Source organism: Ovis aries, chromosome X (assembly GCF_016772045.2).
Source record: "Ovis aries strain OAR_USU_Benz2616 breed Rambouillet chromosome X, ARS-UI_Ramb_v3.0, whole genome shotgun sequence".
NCBI lineage: Eukaryota > Metazoa > Chordata > Mammalia > Artiodactyla > Bovidae > Ovis > Ovis aries.
Window position 1 is genome coordinate 52,562,609 of NC_056080.1, and position 20,661 is coordinate 52,583,269.

The following is a 20,661-nucleotide window of genomic DNA, read 5'->3' on the forward strand; positions in this document are numbered from 1 at the left end:
CTAGTTGCAGTGTGTGGGCTTCTCATTTCAGTATTTTATTGTGGAGCACAGGCTCTAGAGTATATGGGCTTCAGTAGTTGCAGTGTGTGGGGCTCAGCAGGTGTGGCGATGAGCTTAGTTGCCCTGTGGCGTGTGGAATCTTCCTGGACCAGGGATCGAACCCATGTCTGCTGAATTAGCAGGTGGATTCTTAACCACTGGATCACCAGCAAAGTCCTCATTTGTCATTTGTTGCCTTAATAACGTCAGTTTCTTCCCAACTCCCAATGCAGTGGGAAGATCAGCTTCTATACACTTCCACCCTCCACCCACACTCTGCCTACCCATCTCAGTGCTGAGATCGTTAAGGAGATGACTGAGGTCTTTGACATTGAGGATACCGAGCAAGCCAATGAAGACACCATGGAATGTAAGTAGGGTTGAGTGGGTTGGCCTGCCCAGCAACTGGTCCTGTCCTGGTGGAGCCACACACACCTGACAACAGGTCCCATAGTTGACCTCCCCATGCTCTGGCCCTAGTCTGGTTTGGGGAGAACTATTTTAAACATCTTTAATGTATTTTCCCACAAAGTGAAGAATTGTAATTTGGGTCACAGGAAGATAGGGTGGTGGTGGAGTGGAGTGGAGGGGTGGCTGGCTGTGGGCTCTTAGTAGATACAAAAAAATCAACAAAGTACCTGGAACATGATAAAGTGTTTAGGAAGCGTGAGTTTCCTTTCCCCATCTCTTGAGGCCTGGAGTGGACTGAGATACTTCTCTCAAAAACCCTTTCTCTCCACAGACATAGAGAACAGACTGGTGGACATAATGGAGGGAAGGAGAGGGTGGGATGAATAGAGAGAGTAACATTGAAACATATACATTACCATATGTAAAATAGATAGCCAGTAGGAATTTGCTGTATGACACAGGGAGCTGAATCTGGTGCTCTGGGACAATCTAGAGGGGTAGGATGGGATGGGAAGTGGGAGGGAGATTCAAGAGGGAGGGGCATATATATATATACCTATGACTGATTCACGTTGATGTATGGCAGAAACCATCACAACATTGTAAAGCAATTATCCTCAAATTAAGAAAGGAAACAAAAAAGAAAACCCTTCTCATTGCCCCAGGTTTTGTCACAGCCATTGACATGGATATTGCATGTCCATTTCTGCATTTTTACCCTTGTCCCCATTGGTGGGTGAGGCATCTGAGACACAGAAAGGTGATATTTGCTAAATGGCACATGGTCAGTGACAGGCAGATGTGGCATTCAAACTAGCTCTCTTGTCCTATTGTTGAAGACTCTTCTAGCTCAGTGTATCTGAGTGGTTAGAAGAATGAACTGCCTGGGTTAAAATCTGAGTTTTGTTAGCTGTGTAGTGCTGCACAAATTTCTTAACCTCTCCATGACGGATGACATCATCTGTACAATGGGATGATAGCACGTACCTGATAAGATAGTTGTGGAGACTTATTTAATATGTAAAACCTAGTGCCTGGCATATAGCACATGCTTGGTAAATATTAGCTGTTATTAAGATGGTTATTTGTTGGAGTACAAAGGTATGACTTTCAGAAACTCCTGTGGGAAGTTTATTCTCTTCAGCTATTCTACCATCTGCAGCTCCTTCCTTTTCTACCCCACCCAAGAAAGGTGCCCGGTGCTCTCTGGGCCTGTCTGTGGACACTCTGGGGTAGTGGAGAAAGTCTTGGCTAGCCTGGCTTGGATTACAAATGAGGACAAGAGGCTTGCCTGCTTCAGAATATATTCCCCTTGAAGCTTTGGGCAAGTCAGCCCTCTTTCTGAACTTTACTTTTCTGTCAAGTGGGCATTTGGGAGGAATTAGAGCTTACATTTATAGGGCTGTATGTGAGGGCAAGTTGGACTCTGGCAGTGAGAATGCACTTTAGCAAATGATTGAGGTCCTGGAAGTTGAGAAGAAGGAGTGGTTAATAATCAAGAGTTTCCTAGTTGCCCTAGTGTTGAATCTTAAAGAGTGATTAGCAATTAGAGGCCCAGGGAAGGAGATGGGGCAAAGTTTAGAAGAGGTGGCGAGGGTAGTATGGGCCCAGGGCAATGTGCACTTTTGTGGTCTGCAGTAGAGGCCAGCTCCAGACAAGGCACCAGCGAAATAGGGAGAGAGGCCTGGTCCTGGGGAGGGAATCCCAATAGCTGCCATTTATAGAGCAGTGTCTCAGGCCAGTGCATTTCAGGCACCCATTGCTGTGATTCACAGCAGCCCTGTGTTACAGGGCTTGTGGCATTCTGCTTTTCAGATGAGGAAGCTGAAGTTTCAAGACTGTCAGGCAAGTGGAAAACCCGCACCTTTAATCCTTTGTTGTATGGCCTCCCAGCAGGAATAAAAGAGCCTTCCTTCTTTACTCCCCTGGGCAGTGTCCACATATCCTTTCCACTGAGGCCTGACCAGGGGGCTGGTAGCAGAAAGGAGCGAAGGCCCTGACAGTGGTATTGATTGTGTTAAAGGCTTGGCCACTGGAGAATCGGATGAGCTGTTGGGTGACATGGACCCGCTCGAAATGGAGATCAAGTGGCTCCATTCTCCGATGGTGAAAATAGCAGATGCCATGGAAAATAAAACCACCGTGTATAAGGTACCTGTCTTGTTCTTCATGGTAACCCTCTCCTCTACCCAAGGGCTCTGGGAAATGGTCAATCCCTTCCACCTGGCTCCCATGAGGTCCACCTATACTAGTGGGGAGGTACGGGTCATTTATTCACTCCCTGTGGGCACCCTGGCTGTAGGCAGGATATATCCTTTGCAAACCAATGGCAGATCCAAGGAGGAGATATGCTCTCAGGCAGCTTTCCCAGCCCAGCTTTAACCCTAGAGAACAGGATCCCCGTCTATCCACCCAGCTGTTCAAGTTACAAACCTGGACATCCCTGACTTGTCCTTCCCACTAACTGGTATCTTGGATCCTATACATAGTCACCAAGTGTGTCTTCTCTCCTAAATCTTAATAGATGCTCTTGGTGTCTTTCTGGCCTACCATTCCTGTAACCCTAGCCTAATCTTCCAGTTGTCTTTGACCTGGACATATGTCTCATATCAGTTCAGTTCAGTTCAGTCGCTCAGTTGTGTCCAACTCTTTGCGACCCCATGAATCGCAGCACCCCAGGCCTCCCTGTCCATCACCAACTCCCGGAGTTCACTCAGACTCACGTCCATCGAGTCAGTGATGCCATCCAGCCATCTCATCCTCTGTCGTCCCCTTCTCCTCCTGCCCTCAATCCCTCCCAGCATCAGAGTCTTTTCCAATGAGTCAACTCTTCACATGAGATGGCCAAAGTATTGGAGTTTCAGCTTCAGCATCATTCCCTCCAAAGAAATCCCAGGGCTGATGTCCTTCAGAATGAACTGGTTGGATCTCCTTGCAGTCCAAGGGACTCTTGAGTCTTCTCCAACACCACAGTTCAAAAGCATCAATTCTTCAGTGCTCAGCTTTCTTCACAGTCCAACTTCACATCCATACATGACCACTGGAAAAACCATAGCCTTGACTAGACGGACCTTTGTTGGCAAAGTAATGTCTCTGCTTTTGAATATGCTATCTAGGTTGGTCATAACTTTTCTTCCAAGGAGTAAACGTCTTTTAATATCATGGCTGCAATCACCATCTGCAGTGATTTTGGAGCCCCAAATATAAAGTCTGACACTGTTTCCACTGTTTCCCCATCTATATGGCAGGTCCCAAAGGTCACTTGCCCTTTCATGGCTCCCCAGCACCTACTGGATCAAGTTGATATGCTGTGCTGTACTGTGATCTCTGGAGGCTTTTTCAGCCTCTTCATCTGCCAGTCCCCCCTGTCTTTGCCCTTTGAGAGGTTACAGTTTAGTGGTTTAAGCCATAGATATCTACACTGATGAGAGAGACACAGGGATTCAGGGCAGAGGGTGGGAAAGCTTGAATCTGAGGGCCGTAACCTATACTGCTGTGAGCCAGGGAAGTCTTCCCTCGGGACTCTGATACTTCTGCCACATCTTGAAATTTGAGGAATTTTCTGGGCAGGAGGGGCAGTAGCCCTGGGGCAGGGGCTCAGCCTGTGCATGTGCCAAGAACTGAAAGGGTGAGAGCATGGTATTTTGCAGAAATCACTAGTGGTCTGAGGTGGCTGGAGTCAGGTTAGAGGCAGGGAAGGGTGAATCTGATGTCAGATCCCTGAAGGCCTCGAGTTTGACTTTAAACCATGGGTAATAGGTAAACACTGAAAGTTGGCTGTCTTGTGTGGGAGGAGGAAAGGCAAAGGGTTTAAATTTTTTCCCATTTTGTTTATTTAAGATATTTTGACTAGGTACATGGTAAAAAAACTGAAAAGGTAGGAAATTCCCTGGCAGTCCAGTGGTTAGGACTCTATGCTTTCACTGCCAAGGTCTGGATTCAATCCCTGGGGAACTAAGATCCCACAAGCCGTGCAGGGTGCTCCCCATCCCCCTGCCGCCAAAAAAAGGTAAAGGGTATACAGTAGAAGTAAATCTTTCCTGCTTCTCTATTCCAGCCACCCTGCCCTCTCCTTGGAGGCAATCACTATTAGACTTGAATGTCCTTTCAGAGCTATTGCATCTTCATGCACATACGCATAAAAGCAGATAGCGAATCTATTTTAATCCAAATAGTCATATGCTGTTTGTATTGTTCTACACATTGCTTATTTCACTTACAAATTCACAGTGTAGATTGTTCCATAAAATTACTTAACTGCCCTTCATTTTTGATGGCTACATAATATCTGGAAGGGTTCCTTAGGCAGGGAAGTGACATGGTCAAGTTTATATAATAGAACTATCACTCCAGTGACTGCAGTAAGAATCAAGTTGGAAAGAAAGGAGCCGAAATAGAGGTAGGGAGTCTATGAAGGAAACTCTTGCCTGTGCTCTGTAAGAGATAAGACCTGCCTTAGGGTAGTGGTAGGAATTATGCCCATTCCCATTTTCACATAGTTTCAAAACTCTCCCTAGTGCTTATAGGAAAATCAGTTTAAAGTTGTGAGTTTAAGGCCATCCCCCAGTATTTCTTACTGAGCCCACAGGCACCCAGAACATACCATTTTTCCTCATGGACCAGCAGTAATTCCCTACTCTGTATTATAAGTTCCAGGCTCAGGTTCAGGGCCATGAGTAGGGCCACTCCATTGTCCAACTCTGGGAGATAACATTAGGTGTGCTGTGTTGTAAATGGTGCCCACCCCCTGCAACCCCAGAGTTGTAGGGTTTATAGCATTACTTTTCCCCTGCTGTAGTGTAGTAGGTAGTCATACATATAGAATTCTGATTGCTTGGGTTCTGATTTATTCCATTGCTTACTAGCTGTGTGACCTTAATTACCTTGTTTGTCAAAGACATTGTTGCCAGCATTAAATGAGTTAATATGTACATGTATGTGAGTACATGTATACATATTCATATGTATGTATATGACACACATACATGTATATGCTTGGAAATGTACCTGGCACATAGTGAGCTTTCTGTCAATATTATGTTTTACTGACCCTGTGTACCTTCTACTCCAGCCCAGTAGATACCCTTTCAGGTGCCCAGGTATGCGCTGTGCTTTCCAGTGTTCAGTCAGGAATGACCCTTCCATCAGCAGTATGTTGACTACCACCATGCCCTCAGCCTCTGGTGTGGTTGGGTTTTTTCCTCTTTAGCCTGGTTGCATCCCCAAAATGGGTGTACATGTGAATCATTTCTCCAGCATTTCCCCATACAGAACTGGGCATAAGATAGATGTTGGAACATATTTGTTAAATTGAGTAAGACCTTAAAAGGTCATTTGAACAAAGAATCATTGTAATGTCAATTGTCATTGACAAGTAGTTCTACTTTTTCATTTTATTCTTGTAAAAACCAGGCAAGCTACCCACTGCCCACCCTTATTTGACAGATGATCAAATTGTGGCTGAAAGAATAAGCACCTGCCAATCTGTGGTAGAGCCAGACTTGAAGCTTAGTTCTGTGTAACTCCAGACTCCTGTTCTTAATGCAAGCCTGTCCCTGCCTCCTTTGCAGAAGTCTTTGGAGTTATTTTGGGGGCCCAGACCTCACTGTTGTCCTCACTTTCCCCAGATTGGAGATCTTACTGGGTATTGCACCAATCCAAACCGTCATCAGATGGGATGGGCTAAGCGCAATGTGGACCTTCACCCTAGGAGCAATAGCATGGTGGATGTTTGCCCAGTGGACCGCCGCCCAGTGCTTCAGAGGATCATGGAGACAGACCCCCTGCAGCAGGGCCAGGCTCTGGCATCTGCCATGAAGAAGAAGAAGAAGATCCAAAAGCGTGCAGGTGGGAGGACCTGACCACCCTCCTGTGCTCCAAAAAGGAACCACCTGAGGCCTTAATTAAGGGCCCCCAAATGAGCATCTCCATGTGTCCAACCCTCTTCCAGGATTAGGGGGCAGGGATGGGTTAGGAGTATCACCTGCTAGCAGAGTGGTCCTCAAACTTAAGTAGCTTATTTTAGAATTGCTTGGGAGGTTTATTAAAACACAGGATTCTGGGACCCACCCCCAGAGTTTCTAGTTGAGTAGGTTGGCCGTTGGCGGGGGCTGAGAATTTGTGTTTCTAACTGGTTCCTAGTCAGTGCTGATGTTGCTCCTCTGGGGGCCACACTTGGAGAACCACTGGCCTAGTCTTATGTATCAAATACCACCATTTATTTATCATTGCTTTCTATGTGTTAAGAAGCTTTCAAGCTACATACATATGTTTACTTTATCTATAGATAAAACACTCAAAATCCAAAGCATACAAAAGGATATACAGTAAAGTCTCCTCCAGTCCCCTAGTTCCAGGCTTCCCCCCAGAGGCAACCAGTTAATTTCTTGTATCTCATTCCTGGGGTAGGTATACAGGCAAATATCTATATATTCCTTGTTCTCTTTTTTAGACAAATGTTAGTCTCCTGAACATACAATTTGCCACATCATTTTTCCACTCAACATATATTACAGATATTTCCCCATCAATTCACAAAAGAAGTCCCTTTACTTTAATGGTGGTCCATTGTGTGGCTGGTCCACTTAAGTCTTCATGCTATACTAATTTTCACTAACTCGTTGCAAAAGTCTTATTCTCATTCAGTAAGTGAAGAAACTGGGTCCCGGATACTCCAGGTATTTGGGCCAAAACGTGAACCTAGGATGAATTGATCCTATAAGCCCCGTTCTTTGAACTAGACTATGTTCATAGCCATTTTCTCTTGGCCTGATTGTACACTGAGTCCTGGGAATACAGAGATTAATTGCTCTTTAACTGCTGGTCTTATTGGAGTGAGGAGGAGATAAGAAAACAGACATCGGGAACACAAAGTGATCACTATGAAGACATAGAAAACAAAACGAGGGAACTTAACCCAGCCTGAAGGTTGTGGTGGGTTAGAGGTGATCAGAGAAGGCTTCCTGAAGGAGGTTATGTCTGAGGAAAATCCCAAGGAATAATAGGGTGTGGCTGAAAGCTGGAGGTGAGCATTCAGGTTCAAAGACCCTACTGCCATCCTGCCGGTTTGCTGTAAGAGCTTTGGGGGTCTTAAAAAGCACTGCTGATGGCAGAGTGCTAAGTTCAACATAGTAAAAGAAAAGAGCTGTTTTGATACTAGGAAGAGATAAATACACTTGAAGCTCAGTAGTGTGACTGAGATACAAGCTATTTTGGGGTGATCATTTCACAGGTAGACAAATGGGTCTTTCTCTGAGATTCAGTAGTGGTCTGCCAGTAGCCCACCAGTTGTTCTGTTTAGTGTTGGTGGTGGGCGGTTAGGGAGACAGTTTGGGAGTTTAGTGCAGACAAAGATAAATGTAGCCTAGCTCCTGCAAGCCTCCTGTTGGCCTCCACCAAATGACTTCCTGTTTTTCTCCATCTGCAGACAAACTTGCCAGCAAGCTGTCTGATTCCATGATGTCCGCTCTTGATCTCTCTGGCAATGCTGATGACAGTGCTGGTGACTGATCCTCTGATCTCACCTCCCTCTCCAACTCCAGTTCCAATGGAAATAACAGATGAAATGGTTTGCTTCTCCCTGAAGCACCTGCATATTAAAAGAACCCCTCACCCACTTCCCTTCATTCTCCAGGAAAAAAAAGGTCCCAAGTGTCTAAAGCTGACAAACCCAATACCTTTATTTAACCCCTACTCTGTTTACAAGAGAAATAAAATAATCAGAAGATCCCTTATGCCAACAATTTATCCCCCACCTTATAGGCTGGACTGATTGGAGGGCTGACCCCTCACAAAACCCTCTTAGAGACTGCAACTAGAGGCTAGACTGCTGTGTATCTGGGGATTCCTTATGAGGGGGTGTGGATGTGTGTGAGTGTGATGATTTTTCTACCAGTCCACAACAGAGCTTAGCAGTAAGACATCCCTGCAATGGGCTGTAGGCCACACATCTTCCTCTCACCCAAGTCCACAGATCCTTGCTGTGGCAATGGGAGTAAAGGGAACAGTGATGAGCATTCTGAGACTCTGGAAGGATCTAGGGATAGGATAGAGGAAAGAAGACAACGCACAAGCCTGGCTGGTTTGAGGTGTGGTAAACACTGTTCACACGGAAAATAAGGCACCTGTTGGTAGGTGCTTGTTATGGGGCATTTCTGGGCAGACTGAGTTGGGAATCCCTTGAACTGATTGATGTACTCTGGCTGGGCCCCATCCTTGTGTCACCATGTCTCACCCAGTACCAGCATTTGATTCAAAGGGGTTTTGGTGTCATTTATTCATAGGCTGCATCCTCAAGAGCTACCAGCTCCTTTCCCAGTGTTTTCTAAACATTATACCCCTTAAAACTATTAGCTACTTCTGGAGGAGCCTGCCCTATCAGACAAAGGCCCAGGAAGTGTCAACATTCCTCAGTAAGGAATTTGGGTAAATTATGGCAACAGAAACACAAATCTTACTTTACCAGAGCTTGTTTGAGTCATGCTTAGGACCTCAGTTCCCAGCAGTCTCCCAGAGACTGGACACATTTGAAGGGAATGGGTCTTAGACTGCAGTCTGCCCCTCACCCCAAACTTCCACATCCTCATCTTTGGAACCACATTGACAGCTTAGCCTTGCCTCTTGCTGTTACCCCCTAATTTACCTATTTAAATCCTAAGACTAGAACCATGTAATGGACTGATGAGCCCTTGGCTGCAGGATGATTGGCAGGGAAGTGCAGACCACTTCTGCATTCTGGCACAGCCAGAGGAGAGAATTACATACTGCTTGAGCACAATACCCTGATACCTCCCTTAACATTCAGTGCAATTCTGCCAGTAAGAGGTTAGCCTCTCCAAATGTAAGATGTAGGCTCAAAGTTGTCAGGAAGTAGGCAAGATAACATACATGTATATTGGGACCTAGGTGTGATCAAAACTATGCCAGGCCCTTTACTCTGCATTGTACAGCCTTCTTAACATTGATTAAGTACCTATGGTGTGCCAGCCTCTGTTAATCAAAATTTTAATACATTCTCTTTTTTGGTTTTAAAAATAGAGTCTTGCTAAAATTCTGCTCCAAATATCCTTTAATGGGGGCCAACTTCACATTACCTTAGCAAACTCCTGGAAGATAATAGTGCTACAGTGAAAAATTGGGTACCAGGACAGCTAAGGCCATTTAAAAACCATATGACAATACATAATTTAACTTCATAAATCTTTTATAGTGCTTCTGAGAGATAAAGTACTAGAAATAGGTATCTTGATAAGGAAGAAACAGTAAGGGAACAAAATTTGGTCCAAGTCAAACAGAAGAACTAAGGTACTCATGTCAGGATAAGAATTTGGGATTCCAGATTTTCTATAGCATATCACAATTCTTTAAATAATTTCTAACTTTAAAAAATACAATTTTTGGCTGCACTGGGTCTTCATTGCTTTGTTCATGCTTTCTCTAGTTGTGGCCAGTGAGGTGTATTCTTCATTGCAGTGGCTTCTCAGGCTCTAGGCATGTGGGCTTTAGTAGTTGAAGAACACAGTCTCAGTGGTTGTGGTGCACAGGCTTAGTTGCTCCTGTGACATGTGGAATCTTACTAGACCAGGGATCAAACCCATGTTCCCTGAATTGCTAGGCAGATTTCTAGCCACTGTACTACCAAGGAGATCTCCACAGGCTTTAAAAAATGTTTCTTGAGTCTTTTCCCTCTTGCCTTAATAGTATAATTTATATACAATAAAGTTTACCCTTTATAGTGTAAGTACTGTGAGTTTGCACAAAAATATACAGTAGTGAACTACCATCACTATCAAGATATGTGATAGTTTGCATCACCTCCAAACTCTCGGGACCCTTTGTAGTCAACCCCTACCCCCACCCTCAGATCCACTGATCTTTTTTTTTCTGCTCCTATGGTTTTGCCTTAATATGGATGTCATGTAAAAAGAATCATACAACATGCAGGCTTACTTTATGCCACTGCCACAGTGTGTGTGTGTGCTCAGTCATATTCAATTGTTTTTGACTCTGGACTGTAGCTTGCTAGACTCCTCTCTTAATGGGATTATCCAGGCAGGAATACTGGAGTGGGTGGCCACTTCCTTTTCCAGGGGATATTCCCGACCCAGGGATCAAACCCATGTCTTCTGCATCTCCTGCATTGGTAGGCAGGGTCTTTACCATTGAGTCACCTGGGAACCTCTTTTATGTTTTAAAATTTTTTATTAAAAAATTTACATAGAATAAAATAACAAATGTCTGGTGTACAGTTCAATAAGCATTGACAAATGCATAGAGTTGTGTAACCAACACAGTTAGGGTACAGAACTGTTCCATTACCCTTTGCCCTCCCCTGTCAAATTCATACTGGCTACTTTATAGTAAAAACTTCCCTGCTTCTGACTCATGGGAAACCTGATTGGTTCTTTCTCCTTATAGTTTTATCTTTTGGAGAATGTCATATAAATGGAATTATACAATATGGAGCCTTTGGAGACAGGATTCTTTCACTAAGCATAATTCATTTGAGATTCACCTACATTGTTGGGTTTAATAGTCCCTTACCCGAGATATACTCCATTGTATGAATGTACCATTATTAGCTTATCCATTCCCCAGTTGAAGGGACATTGGGTTGATCCCAGGTTTAATCAATTACAAATAAAACTGAAGTACAATTATACCAAAGAAGTTCTTACACTGTTGTGAAAGTTCTAGGCCACACAACAGACTTTCCAACCTAGGGATCCAGCAAAAGGACTGAGAATTCCCAGGGAATCTAACTTTGAAGGTCAGCAGGATTTGATTACAGAACTTCCACAGGACTAGGGAAACAGAGATTCTTGGAGGGCACAAACAAAACTTGGCACACAATCAGGACCCAGGGGAAAGGAGCAGTGATGCTACAAGAGACTGAGCAAGACTTGTCTGTGAGTGTTTGGGAGTCTCCAGCAGAGGCATGGGTCAACAGTGGCCTGCTGCTGGTCAGGGGCACTGACAGCAGCAGTCCTGGGAGGCACAGAGTGCTAACATAAGTCCCTTTGGAGGAGGTCACCATTACCCCTACCATGGTTTGCCATCAAGGCCAAACTACAGGGAGGGAACACAGTCCCACCCATCAGCAGAAAGTTGGATTAAAGATTTAATGAACACGGCCTTGCCCACCAAAGCAAGACCCCGTTTTCTGCACACCCAGTCCCTCCCATCAGGAAGCTTGCACAAGCCTCTTATCCTTAGAAGGCAGACAGAATGAAAACCACAATCACAGAAAACTAACCAAAATGATCATATGGATCACAGCTTTGTTTAACTTAATAAATTGTGAGCAATGCTATGTAGGGCCACCCAAGACCAATGGGTCATGGTGGAAAGTTCTGACAAGACATTGTCTATTGAAGAAGGGAATGGCAAACCACTGCAGTATTCTTGCCTTGAGAACCCTATGAACAGGATGAAGAGGCAAAAAGATATGACACTGAAAGATGAATCCCCTCCAGGTTGGTAGGTGTCCAATATGCTACGGGAGAAGAGCAGAGAAATAGCTCCAGGAGGAAGGAAGAGGCTGAGCCAATCAGAAACGACGCCCAGTTGTGGATGTGTCTAGTGTTGAAAGTAAAGTTTGATGCTATAAAGAACAATATTGCATAGGAACCTGGAATGTTAAGTCCATTAATCAAGGTAAATTGGAAGTGGTCAGACAGGAGATGGCAAGAGTGAACATCGACATTTTAGGAATCAGTGAACTAAAATGGACTTGAATGGGTGAATTTAATTCAGATGACCATATATCTACTACTATGGGCAAGAGTTATTTAGAAGAAATGGAGTAACCCTCGTAGTCAACAAGAGTCTGAACTGCAGTACTTAGATGCAATCTCAAAAACAACAGAATTACTTCAATTCGTTACCAAGGCAAACTATTAAAAATCACAGCAGTCCAAGTCTATGCCCCAACCATTAACACTGAAGAAACTGGATGGTTCTATGCAGACCTCTAGAAGGTCTAAAGACCTTCTAGAACTCGCACCAAAAAAAGATGTCTTTCTCATCAGTGTTGTATTTCAGTCATTCAGTCATGTCCAACTCTTTGTGACCTGATGGACTGCAGCACGCCAGGCCTCCCTGTCCTTCACCATCTCCTAGAGTTTGCTCAAACTCATGTCTGCTGAGTTGATGATGCCATCCAAACATCTCATCCTCTGCCGTCCCCTTCTCCTCTGCCTTCAACCTTTCCCAGCATCAGGGTGTTTTCTAATGAGTCAACTCTGCATCAGGTGGCCAAAGTATTGGAGCTTCAGCTTCAGCATCAGTTCTTCTAATGAATATTCAGAATTCCTTTCCTTTAGGATTGATTGGTTTGATCTCCTTGCTGTCAAAGGAACTCTCAAGAGTCTTCTCCAGCATCACAGATTGAAAGCATCAACTCATTGGCCCTCAGCCTTCCTTATGGTCCAACTCTCACATCCATACATGACTACTGGAAGAACCATAGCTTTGACGTTATGGACCTTTGTCAGCAAAGTAATGTCTGCTGACATTTATTTATTTACCAAATTTTGGGCTGTACCAGGTCTTAGTTGGGGCAGGGGAACTCTTAGTTGTGGCATGTGAGATCTAGTTCCCTGACCAGGGATCGAACCCAGGCACCCTGCATTGGGAGCTTGGAGTCTCAGCCACTGGACCACCAGGGAAGTCCCCTCCCCCAGCAATCTTGATTCAAGCTTGTGCTTCATCCAACCCAGCCTTTTATGTGATATACTCTGCATATAAGTTAAATAAACAAGGTGACAATATACATCTTGGTCATACTCCTTTCCCAATTTTGATCCAGTCAGTTGTTCCATGTCCAGTTCTAACTGTTGCTTCTTGACCTGCATACACATTTTTCAGGAGGCATGTAAGGGGGTCTGGTATCCCTATCTCTTTAAGAATTTTCCACAGTTTGTTGTGATCCACACAGTCAAAGGCTTTAGCATAATCAGTGAAGCAGAAGTAGATGTTTTTTGGAATTCCCTTGCTTTTTCCATGGTCTGACAGATGTTGGCAATTTGATTTCTGGTTCCTCTGCCTTTTCTAAATCCAGCTTGTACATCTGGAAGATCTTGATTCACATAATATTGAAGCCTGGCTTGAAAGATTTTGAGCATTGCCTCGCTAGCATGTGAAATGAGTGCAATTGTGCAGTGATTGGAGCAACCTTTGGCATTGTCTTTATTTGGGTTTGGAATGAAAACTGAACTTTGCCAGTCCTGTGGCTACTGCTGATTTTTCCAAATTTGCTGGCATATTAAGTGCAGCACTTTAACTGCATCATCTTTTAGGATTTGAAATAGCTCAGCTGGAATCCCATAACCTCCAGTAGTTTTGTTTGTAGTGATGCTTTTCCTAAGGCCCAGTTGACTTCACACTCCAGGATGTCTGGCTCTAGGTGAGTCATCACACCATCATGGTTATCTAGGTCATTAAGACTTTTTTTCTATAGTTCTGCGTATTGTTACCATCTCTTCTTAATATCTTCTGCTTCTGTTAGGTTCTTACCATTTCTGTCTTTTATTGTGCCCATCTTTGCATTAAATGTTCCCTTGGTATCTCTAGTTTTCTTGAAGAGATCTCTAGTCTTTCCAATTCTATTGTTTTGATCTATTTCTTTGCCTTATTCACTTAGAAAGGCTTTCTTATCTCTCCTTGTTATTCTTTGGAACTCTGAATTCAGATGCAAATATCTCGGAATGTTCTATGTAGATTACTTTGCCTTCTGCAAATTTTAACAGTTTAATTTCTATATTTTCAATAGATATGATTTTTATTTTGTTTTCTTTCTCATTGTACTGGTGAGAACTTCCAGTATAGTGTTTAATTGAAGTGATGAAAGTGGAATTCTTGCTGTGTTCCATATCTCAGGAGAATACATTGTCTTTCACCATTTTGTATAATATTAGTTGTAGTTTCTTTTTTAGATGCTGTTGGTCAAATCAAGAAAATTTCTATCATTATTATTCTGAGTATTTTTTTAAATTTATTTTTCAATTTGGCCCATGCTGCGTCTTCATTGAGGTGTGGGCTTTTCTCTAGTTGTGGCGAGTGGTGGCTACTCTCTAGTTGAGGTCTAGGGCTTCTCATTGCAGAAGCTTCTCTTGTTACAGAGCACAGGCTCTAGGATGTGTGGGCTTCAGTAGTTGTGGCACATGGGCTCAATAGTTAAAATTCCTGGGCTCTAGAGCACAGGCTCAATAGTTATGGTATACAGGTTTAGTTACTCCCTGGCATCTTCTCAGATGAGGGATTGAACCTGTGGCTCTTGCATTGGCAGGTGGATTCTTTAACTCTGAGCCACCAGGGAAGCCTGAGCATTATTATTATTATTATTATTTTAATATATATCATCAATGGATGTTGAAATTTTGTCAAATGCTTTTCTGTATCAGTTGATATATGTTATTTCTTTCTCAGTCTGTTGATGTGATGAATTACATTGGTAGATTACAAATGTGGAACCATTCATGTTAGCACTGCTTTAGCTTTGTTCCTCAAATTTTCATATGATTTATTTTCATTTCCATCCAATTGAACCCAATTCAATGTATTAAAAATTTTTTAAAATTATTGAGATACAGTACCATATCTTCTTTATCCATTCATCTGTTAATGGACCCTTGGGTTGCTTTACTATCTTGGGTATTGCAAATAATGCTGCAGTAAACATTGAAGTGCACATATCTTTTCAAATTAGCATCTTCATTTTCATTGGATAAATACTCTGAAGTGGAGTTGCTGAATCTTATGACAGTTATATTTTTAAATTTTGGGGAATTTCCATACTGTTTTCCATATTGGCTGCACCAATTTGCATTCCCACCAACAGTGCTGGAGTGTTCACTTTTCTCCATATCCTCACCAACATTTGTGTTTTGTAGTCTTTTTGATAATAATCATTCTGACAGATGTAATGTGATATCTCATTGTGGTTTTTACTTGCATTTCCCTGATGATTAGTGATGTTTTTGTGCCAGTAACATACTGTTTTGATTAGTGTAGCTTTTTAGTATAGTATGATATCAGGGTGTGTGATACTTCCAGCTTCTTTCTCAGACTGTTTTAAATACTCAAGCTTGTATGTGTTTCTGTGATGCCATAGAAAATTTAGGATTCTTTGTTCCAGTTTAGTGAAATATGCTGTTGGTACTTCAATAAGGATTGCATCAGATCTTTAGATCATCCTTAGTAATATGGTCATTTTCACAATATTAATTATTCCAGTCCATGAACATGTATGTCTTTTCATCTGTTTGTCATCTTCAATTTCTTTCATCAATTTATTCAGTTTCCAAGTATGAATCTTTTACTTTCTTGATTAGGTTCATTCCCAGGTAATTTAATTTTGTTTGATGCAACTTGTAAATAGAATTGTTTTATTAATTTCCAGAAAAACATCTATTTCTGCTTTATTGACTATGCCAAATCCTTTGACTGTGTGGATCACAACAAACTGGAAAATTCTTAAAGAGATGGGAATTCCAGACCACCTGACCTGCCTCCTAAGAAATCTGGTTGCAGGTCAGGAAGCAACAGTCAGAACTGGACATGGAACAACAGACTGGTTCCAAATAGGAAAAGGAGTACGTCAAGGCTGTATATTGTCACCTTGCTTATTTAACTTATATGCAGAGTACATCATGAGAAATGCTGGGCTGGATGAAGCACAAGCTGGAATCAAGATTGCTGGGAGAACTATCAATAACCTCAGATATGCAGATGACACCACCCTTATGGCTGAAAGTGAAGAACCAAAGAGCCTCTTGATAAAAGTAAAAGAGGAGAATGGAAAAAGTTGGCTTAAAACTCAACATTCAGAAAACTAACATCATGGGATCTGGTCCCATCACTTCATGGGAAATAGATGGGGAAACAATGGAAACAGTGACAGATTTTATTTTGGGGGGCTCCAAAAATCACTGCAGATGGTGACTGCAGCCATGAAATTAAAAGACACTTAGTCCTTGGAAGAAAAGTTATGATCAACCTAGACAGCATATTAAAAAGCAGAGACATTACTTTGCCAACAAAGGTCCATCTAGTCAAAGCTATGGTTTTTCCAGCAGTCATGTATGGATGTGAGAGTTGAACTATAAAGAAAGCTGAGTGCCGAAGAATTGATGCTTTTGAACTGTGGTGTTGAAGAAGACCCTTGAGAGTCCGTTGCACAGCAAGGAGATCCACCCAGTCCATCCTAAAGGAAATCAATCCTGAATATTCATTGGAAAGACTGATGCTGAAGCTGAAACTCCAATACTTTGGCCCCGTGATGCGAAGAACTGACTCATGGGAAAAGACCCTGATGCTGGGAAAGATTTAAGGCAGGAGGAGAAGGGATGACAGAGGATGAGATGGTTGGATGGCATCACCGACTCAATAGACATGCTGCTGCTGCTGCTGCTGAGTCACTTCAGTCATGTCAGACTCTGTGCGACTCCATAGACGGCAGCCCACCAGGCTCTGCCGTCTCTGGGATTCTCCAGGCAAGAACACTGGAGTGGGTTGCCATTTCCTTCTCCAATGCATGAAAGTGAAAACTGAAAGTGAAGTCACTGAGTCGTGTCCAACTCTCAGTGACCCCATGGACTGCAGCCCACTAGATTCCTCTGTCCATGGGATTTTCCAGGCAAGAGTACTGGAGTGGGGTGCCATTGCCTTCTCCCCAGTAGACATGAGTTTGAGTAAACTCTGGGAGTTGGTGATGGACAGGGAGGCCTGGTGTGCTGTAGTCCATGTGGTTGCAAAGTTTCGGACATGACTGAGTGACTGAACTGAACTGAACTTTCAAATAATATATTATTAGTGTATACAAAGGTAACTGATTTTTAAAATTAATTTACTTTTAATTGAAGGATTGGTTCACAATATTATGCTGGTTTCTGTCATACATCATAGATCAACATGAATCAGCCAAAGGTACACATATATCCCCTCCCTTTTGAACCTTCCTCCCACCTCCCACCCCATGCCACCCCTCTAGGTTGTCAGAGAGGCCTGGTTTGAGTTCCCTGAATCATACAGAAATTCCCACTGGCTATCTATTTTGCTGTCTATATGATAGTGTATATGGTTTCATACCACTCTCTCCATTTGTCCCACACTCTCCTTCCCCAACTTGTGTCCACAAGCTTTTTCTCTGTGTCTGCCTTTCCATTGGTTCCCTGCAAATAGGTTCATCACTACCATCTTTCTAGATTCCATATATGTATACATTAATATACAGTACTTGTTTTTCTCTTTCTGAATTACTTCACTCTGTATAATATGCTCTAGGTTCATCTACCTCATTAGAACTGAATCAAATGCATTCCTTTTTATGGCTGAGTAGTATTCCATTGTCAGAAAAGGCAATGGCACCCCATTCCAGTACTCTTGCCTGGAAAATCCCATGGACAGAGGAGCCTGGGAGGCTGCAGTCCATGGGGTCGCTGAGGTCGGACATGACTGAGCAACTTCACTTTCACTTTTTACTTTCATGCATTGGGGAAGGAAATGGCAACCCACTCCAGTGTTCTTGCCTGGAGAATCCCAGGGACGGCAGAGCCTGGTGGCCTGCCGTCTATGGGGTTGCACAGAGTTGGACATTACTGAAGCGACTTAGCAGCAGCAGCAACAGCAGTATTCCATTGGTACCACAGCTTTTTTCCATTCATCTGTCAGTGGACATCTAGGCTGCTTCCATGATATAGCTATTGCAAATAGTGCTGCAATGAGCATTGGGGGAACATTGGCCGTTTTAAATTTTGGTTTCCTTGGGGTATATGGCTAGGAGTGGGATTGCTGGGTCATATATGGTGGTTTTATTCCTAGTTTTTAAAGCAGTCTCCATACTGTCTTCCATAGTGGCTGTATCAATTTACATTCCCACCAATAGTGCGAGAGCATTCCCTTTTCTCCACACCCTCTCCAGGATTTATTGTTTGTAGACTTTTTGATGAGGGCCATTCTGACCAGTGTGAGGTGATATCTCATTGTAGTTTTGATTTGCATTTCTCTAAGGAGATCCGACCAGTCCATTCTGAAGGAGATCAGACCTGGGATTTCTTTGGAAGGAATGATGCTAAAGCTGAAACTCCAGTACTTTGGCCACCTCATGCGAAGAGTTGACTCATTGGAAAAGACTTTGATGATGGGAGGGATTGGGGGCAGGAGGAGAAGGGCACTACAGAGGATGAGATGGCAGGATGGCATCACTGACTCGATGGATGTGAATCTGAGTGAACTCCAGGAGTTATTGATGGACAGGGAGGCCTGGCATGCTGCGATTCATGGGGTCACAAAGAGTTGGACACAACTGAGCGACTGAACTGAACTGAACTGAATAATGAGAAATGTTGAGCATATTTTCGTGTGTTTATTAGCCATTTGCATGTCTTCTTTGGAGAAATGTCTGTTTAGGTCTCCTACCCACTTTTGATTGTTGTTCAGCTGCTCACTTGTGTCCAAATCTTTGCAATCCCATGGACTGTAGCCTGCCAGGCTCCACTGTTCATGGGATTTCCCCAGCAAGAATACTGGAGTGGGTTGCCATTTCCTTCTCCAGGGCCTCTTTCTAACCCAGGGATTCAACCTGCATCTCTTTAATCTTCTGAATTGGCTGGTGGGTTCTTTACCAGCTGAGCCACTGGTATGCACTGGTAAGCCCCATATATGCAATAATGTATTAATTAATGCATTATAATGTATTAATATACAATATTTATTTCTCTCTTTTTGACATATTTTACTCTGTATAATATTCTTTAGATTCATTCACCTTATTAGCAATGACTCAAAAGGGTTCCTTTTAATGGTTGAGTAATAGTCTATTGTATATTTACACTATAGCTTCTTTATCCATTCATCTGTTGATGGACATCTAGGTTGCTTCCATGTCCTAGCTATTGTAAATAGTGCTGCATTGAACATTGGGGTGCATGTGTGCCTGCTAACTTCAGTCATGTCTAACTCTTTGTGACCCAAAGAGTATGGCCCACCATGTTCCTCTGTCCATGGGCTTCTCCAGGCAAGAATACTGGAGTGGGTTTCCATGCACTAGGGGTTCTTCCCAACCTAGGGATCAAACCCAGGTGTTCTGAAGCTTCTGCATTGCAGGTGAATTCTTTACCACAGAGTCACCAGGGAAGCCTGAACCCTGGAGTACATATATCTTTTTCTAGTTTTTAAAAACAATTAATTTATTTTTTATTGAAAGATAATTCCTTTACAGAATTTTGCTGTTTTCTGTCAAACCTGAACATGAATCAGCCATAGGTATACATATACCCCCTCCCTTTTGAACCTCCCTCCCATCCTCCTCCCCATCCCACTCCTCTAGGTTGATACAGAGCCCCTGTTTCAGTTTCCTGAGCCATACAGTAAATTCCTCTTGGCTATTTATTTTATATATAGTAGTTTAAGTTTCCATGTTACTCTTTCCATACATCACAACTTCTCCTCCTCTCTCCCGATGTCCATATGTCCATTCTCTATATCTTTTTCTCTATTGTTGCCCTGTAAATAAATTCTTCATTTTTATAGATTCTGAATATGGTATTTATCTTTCCGTTTCTGACTTGCTTCGCTCTGTATAATAGGTTCTAGGTTCATCATCTACCTCATTAGAACTGACTCAAATGTGTTCCTTTTAATGGCTGAGTAATATTCCATTGTGTAGTACCACAACTTCTTTATCCATTCATCTGCCGATGGAAATCTAGGTTGCTTCCATGTTCTAGCTATTGTAAATAGTGCTGCAATGAACAATGGGATACATATGTCTCTTTCAATTTTGGTTTCCTCAGGGTATATGCCTAGGAGTGGGATTGCTGGATCATATGGTGGTTTTATTCCTTGTTTTTAAAAGAATCTGCATAGTGTCTTCCATAGTAGCTGTATCAATTTACATTCCCACCAACAGTGCAAGAGAGTTTCCTTTTCTTCACACCTTCTCCAGCATTTATTGTTTGTAGACTTTTTGATGAGGGTCATTCTGACCAGTGTGAGGTGATATCTCATTGTGGTTTTGATTTGCATTTCTCTAATAATGAGCAATGTTGAGCATCTTTTCATGTGTTAGCCATCTATATGTCTTCTTTGGAGAAATGTCTGCTGAGGTCTTTTCCCCACTTTTTGATTGGCTTGTTTGTTTTTCTGGTATTGAGTTGTATGAGCTGCTTGTATACATTGGAATTCAATCCTTTGTTATTTTCTACTTTGTAG

General features: G+C 42.8%; 1 protein-coding gene across 7 annotated transcripts in view; it reads left to right on the forward strand.

Moving 5' to 3' along the window:
• GNL3L (G protein nucleolar 3 like) overlaps positions 1 to 8,179 on the forward strand; it is a 28,106-nt gene extending 19,927 nt beyond the window's left edge. For 4 of the 7 annotated variants that reach the window (XM_042242193.2, XM_060407817.1, XM_027963369.3 and 1 more), the window contains 4 exons: positions 273 to 409; positions 2,474 to 2,601; positions 6,078 to 6,297; positions 7,877 to 8,179. In XM_042242193.2, the coding sequence (XP_042098127.1) occupies positions 273 to 409; positions 2,474 to 2,601; positions 6,078 to 6,297; positions 7,877 to 7,959 (568 nt within the window). In that variant the 3' untranslated portion in view covers positions 7,960 to 8,179. Of the gene's footprint in view, positions 1 to 272; positions 410 to 2,265; positions 2,296 to 2,473; positions 2,602 to 6,077; positions 6,298 to 7,876 lie in introns of all 7 variants that reach the window. The other 3 variants (XM_042242191.2, XM_042242194.2, XM_042242192.2) reach the window with 1 other exon arrangement.
• The last annotated feature ends 12,482 nt before the right edge of the window (positions 8,180 to 20,661 follow it).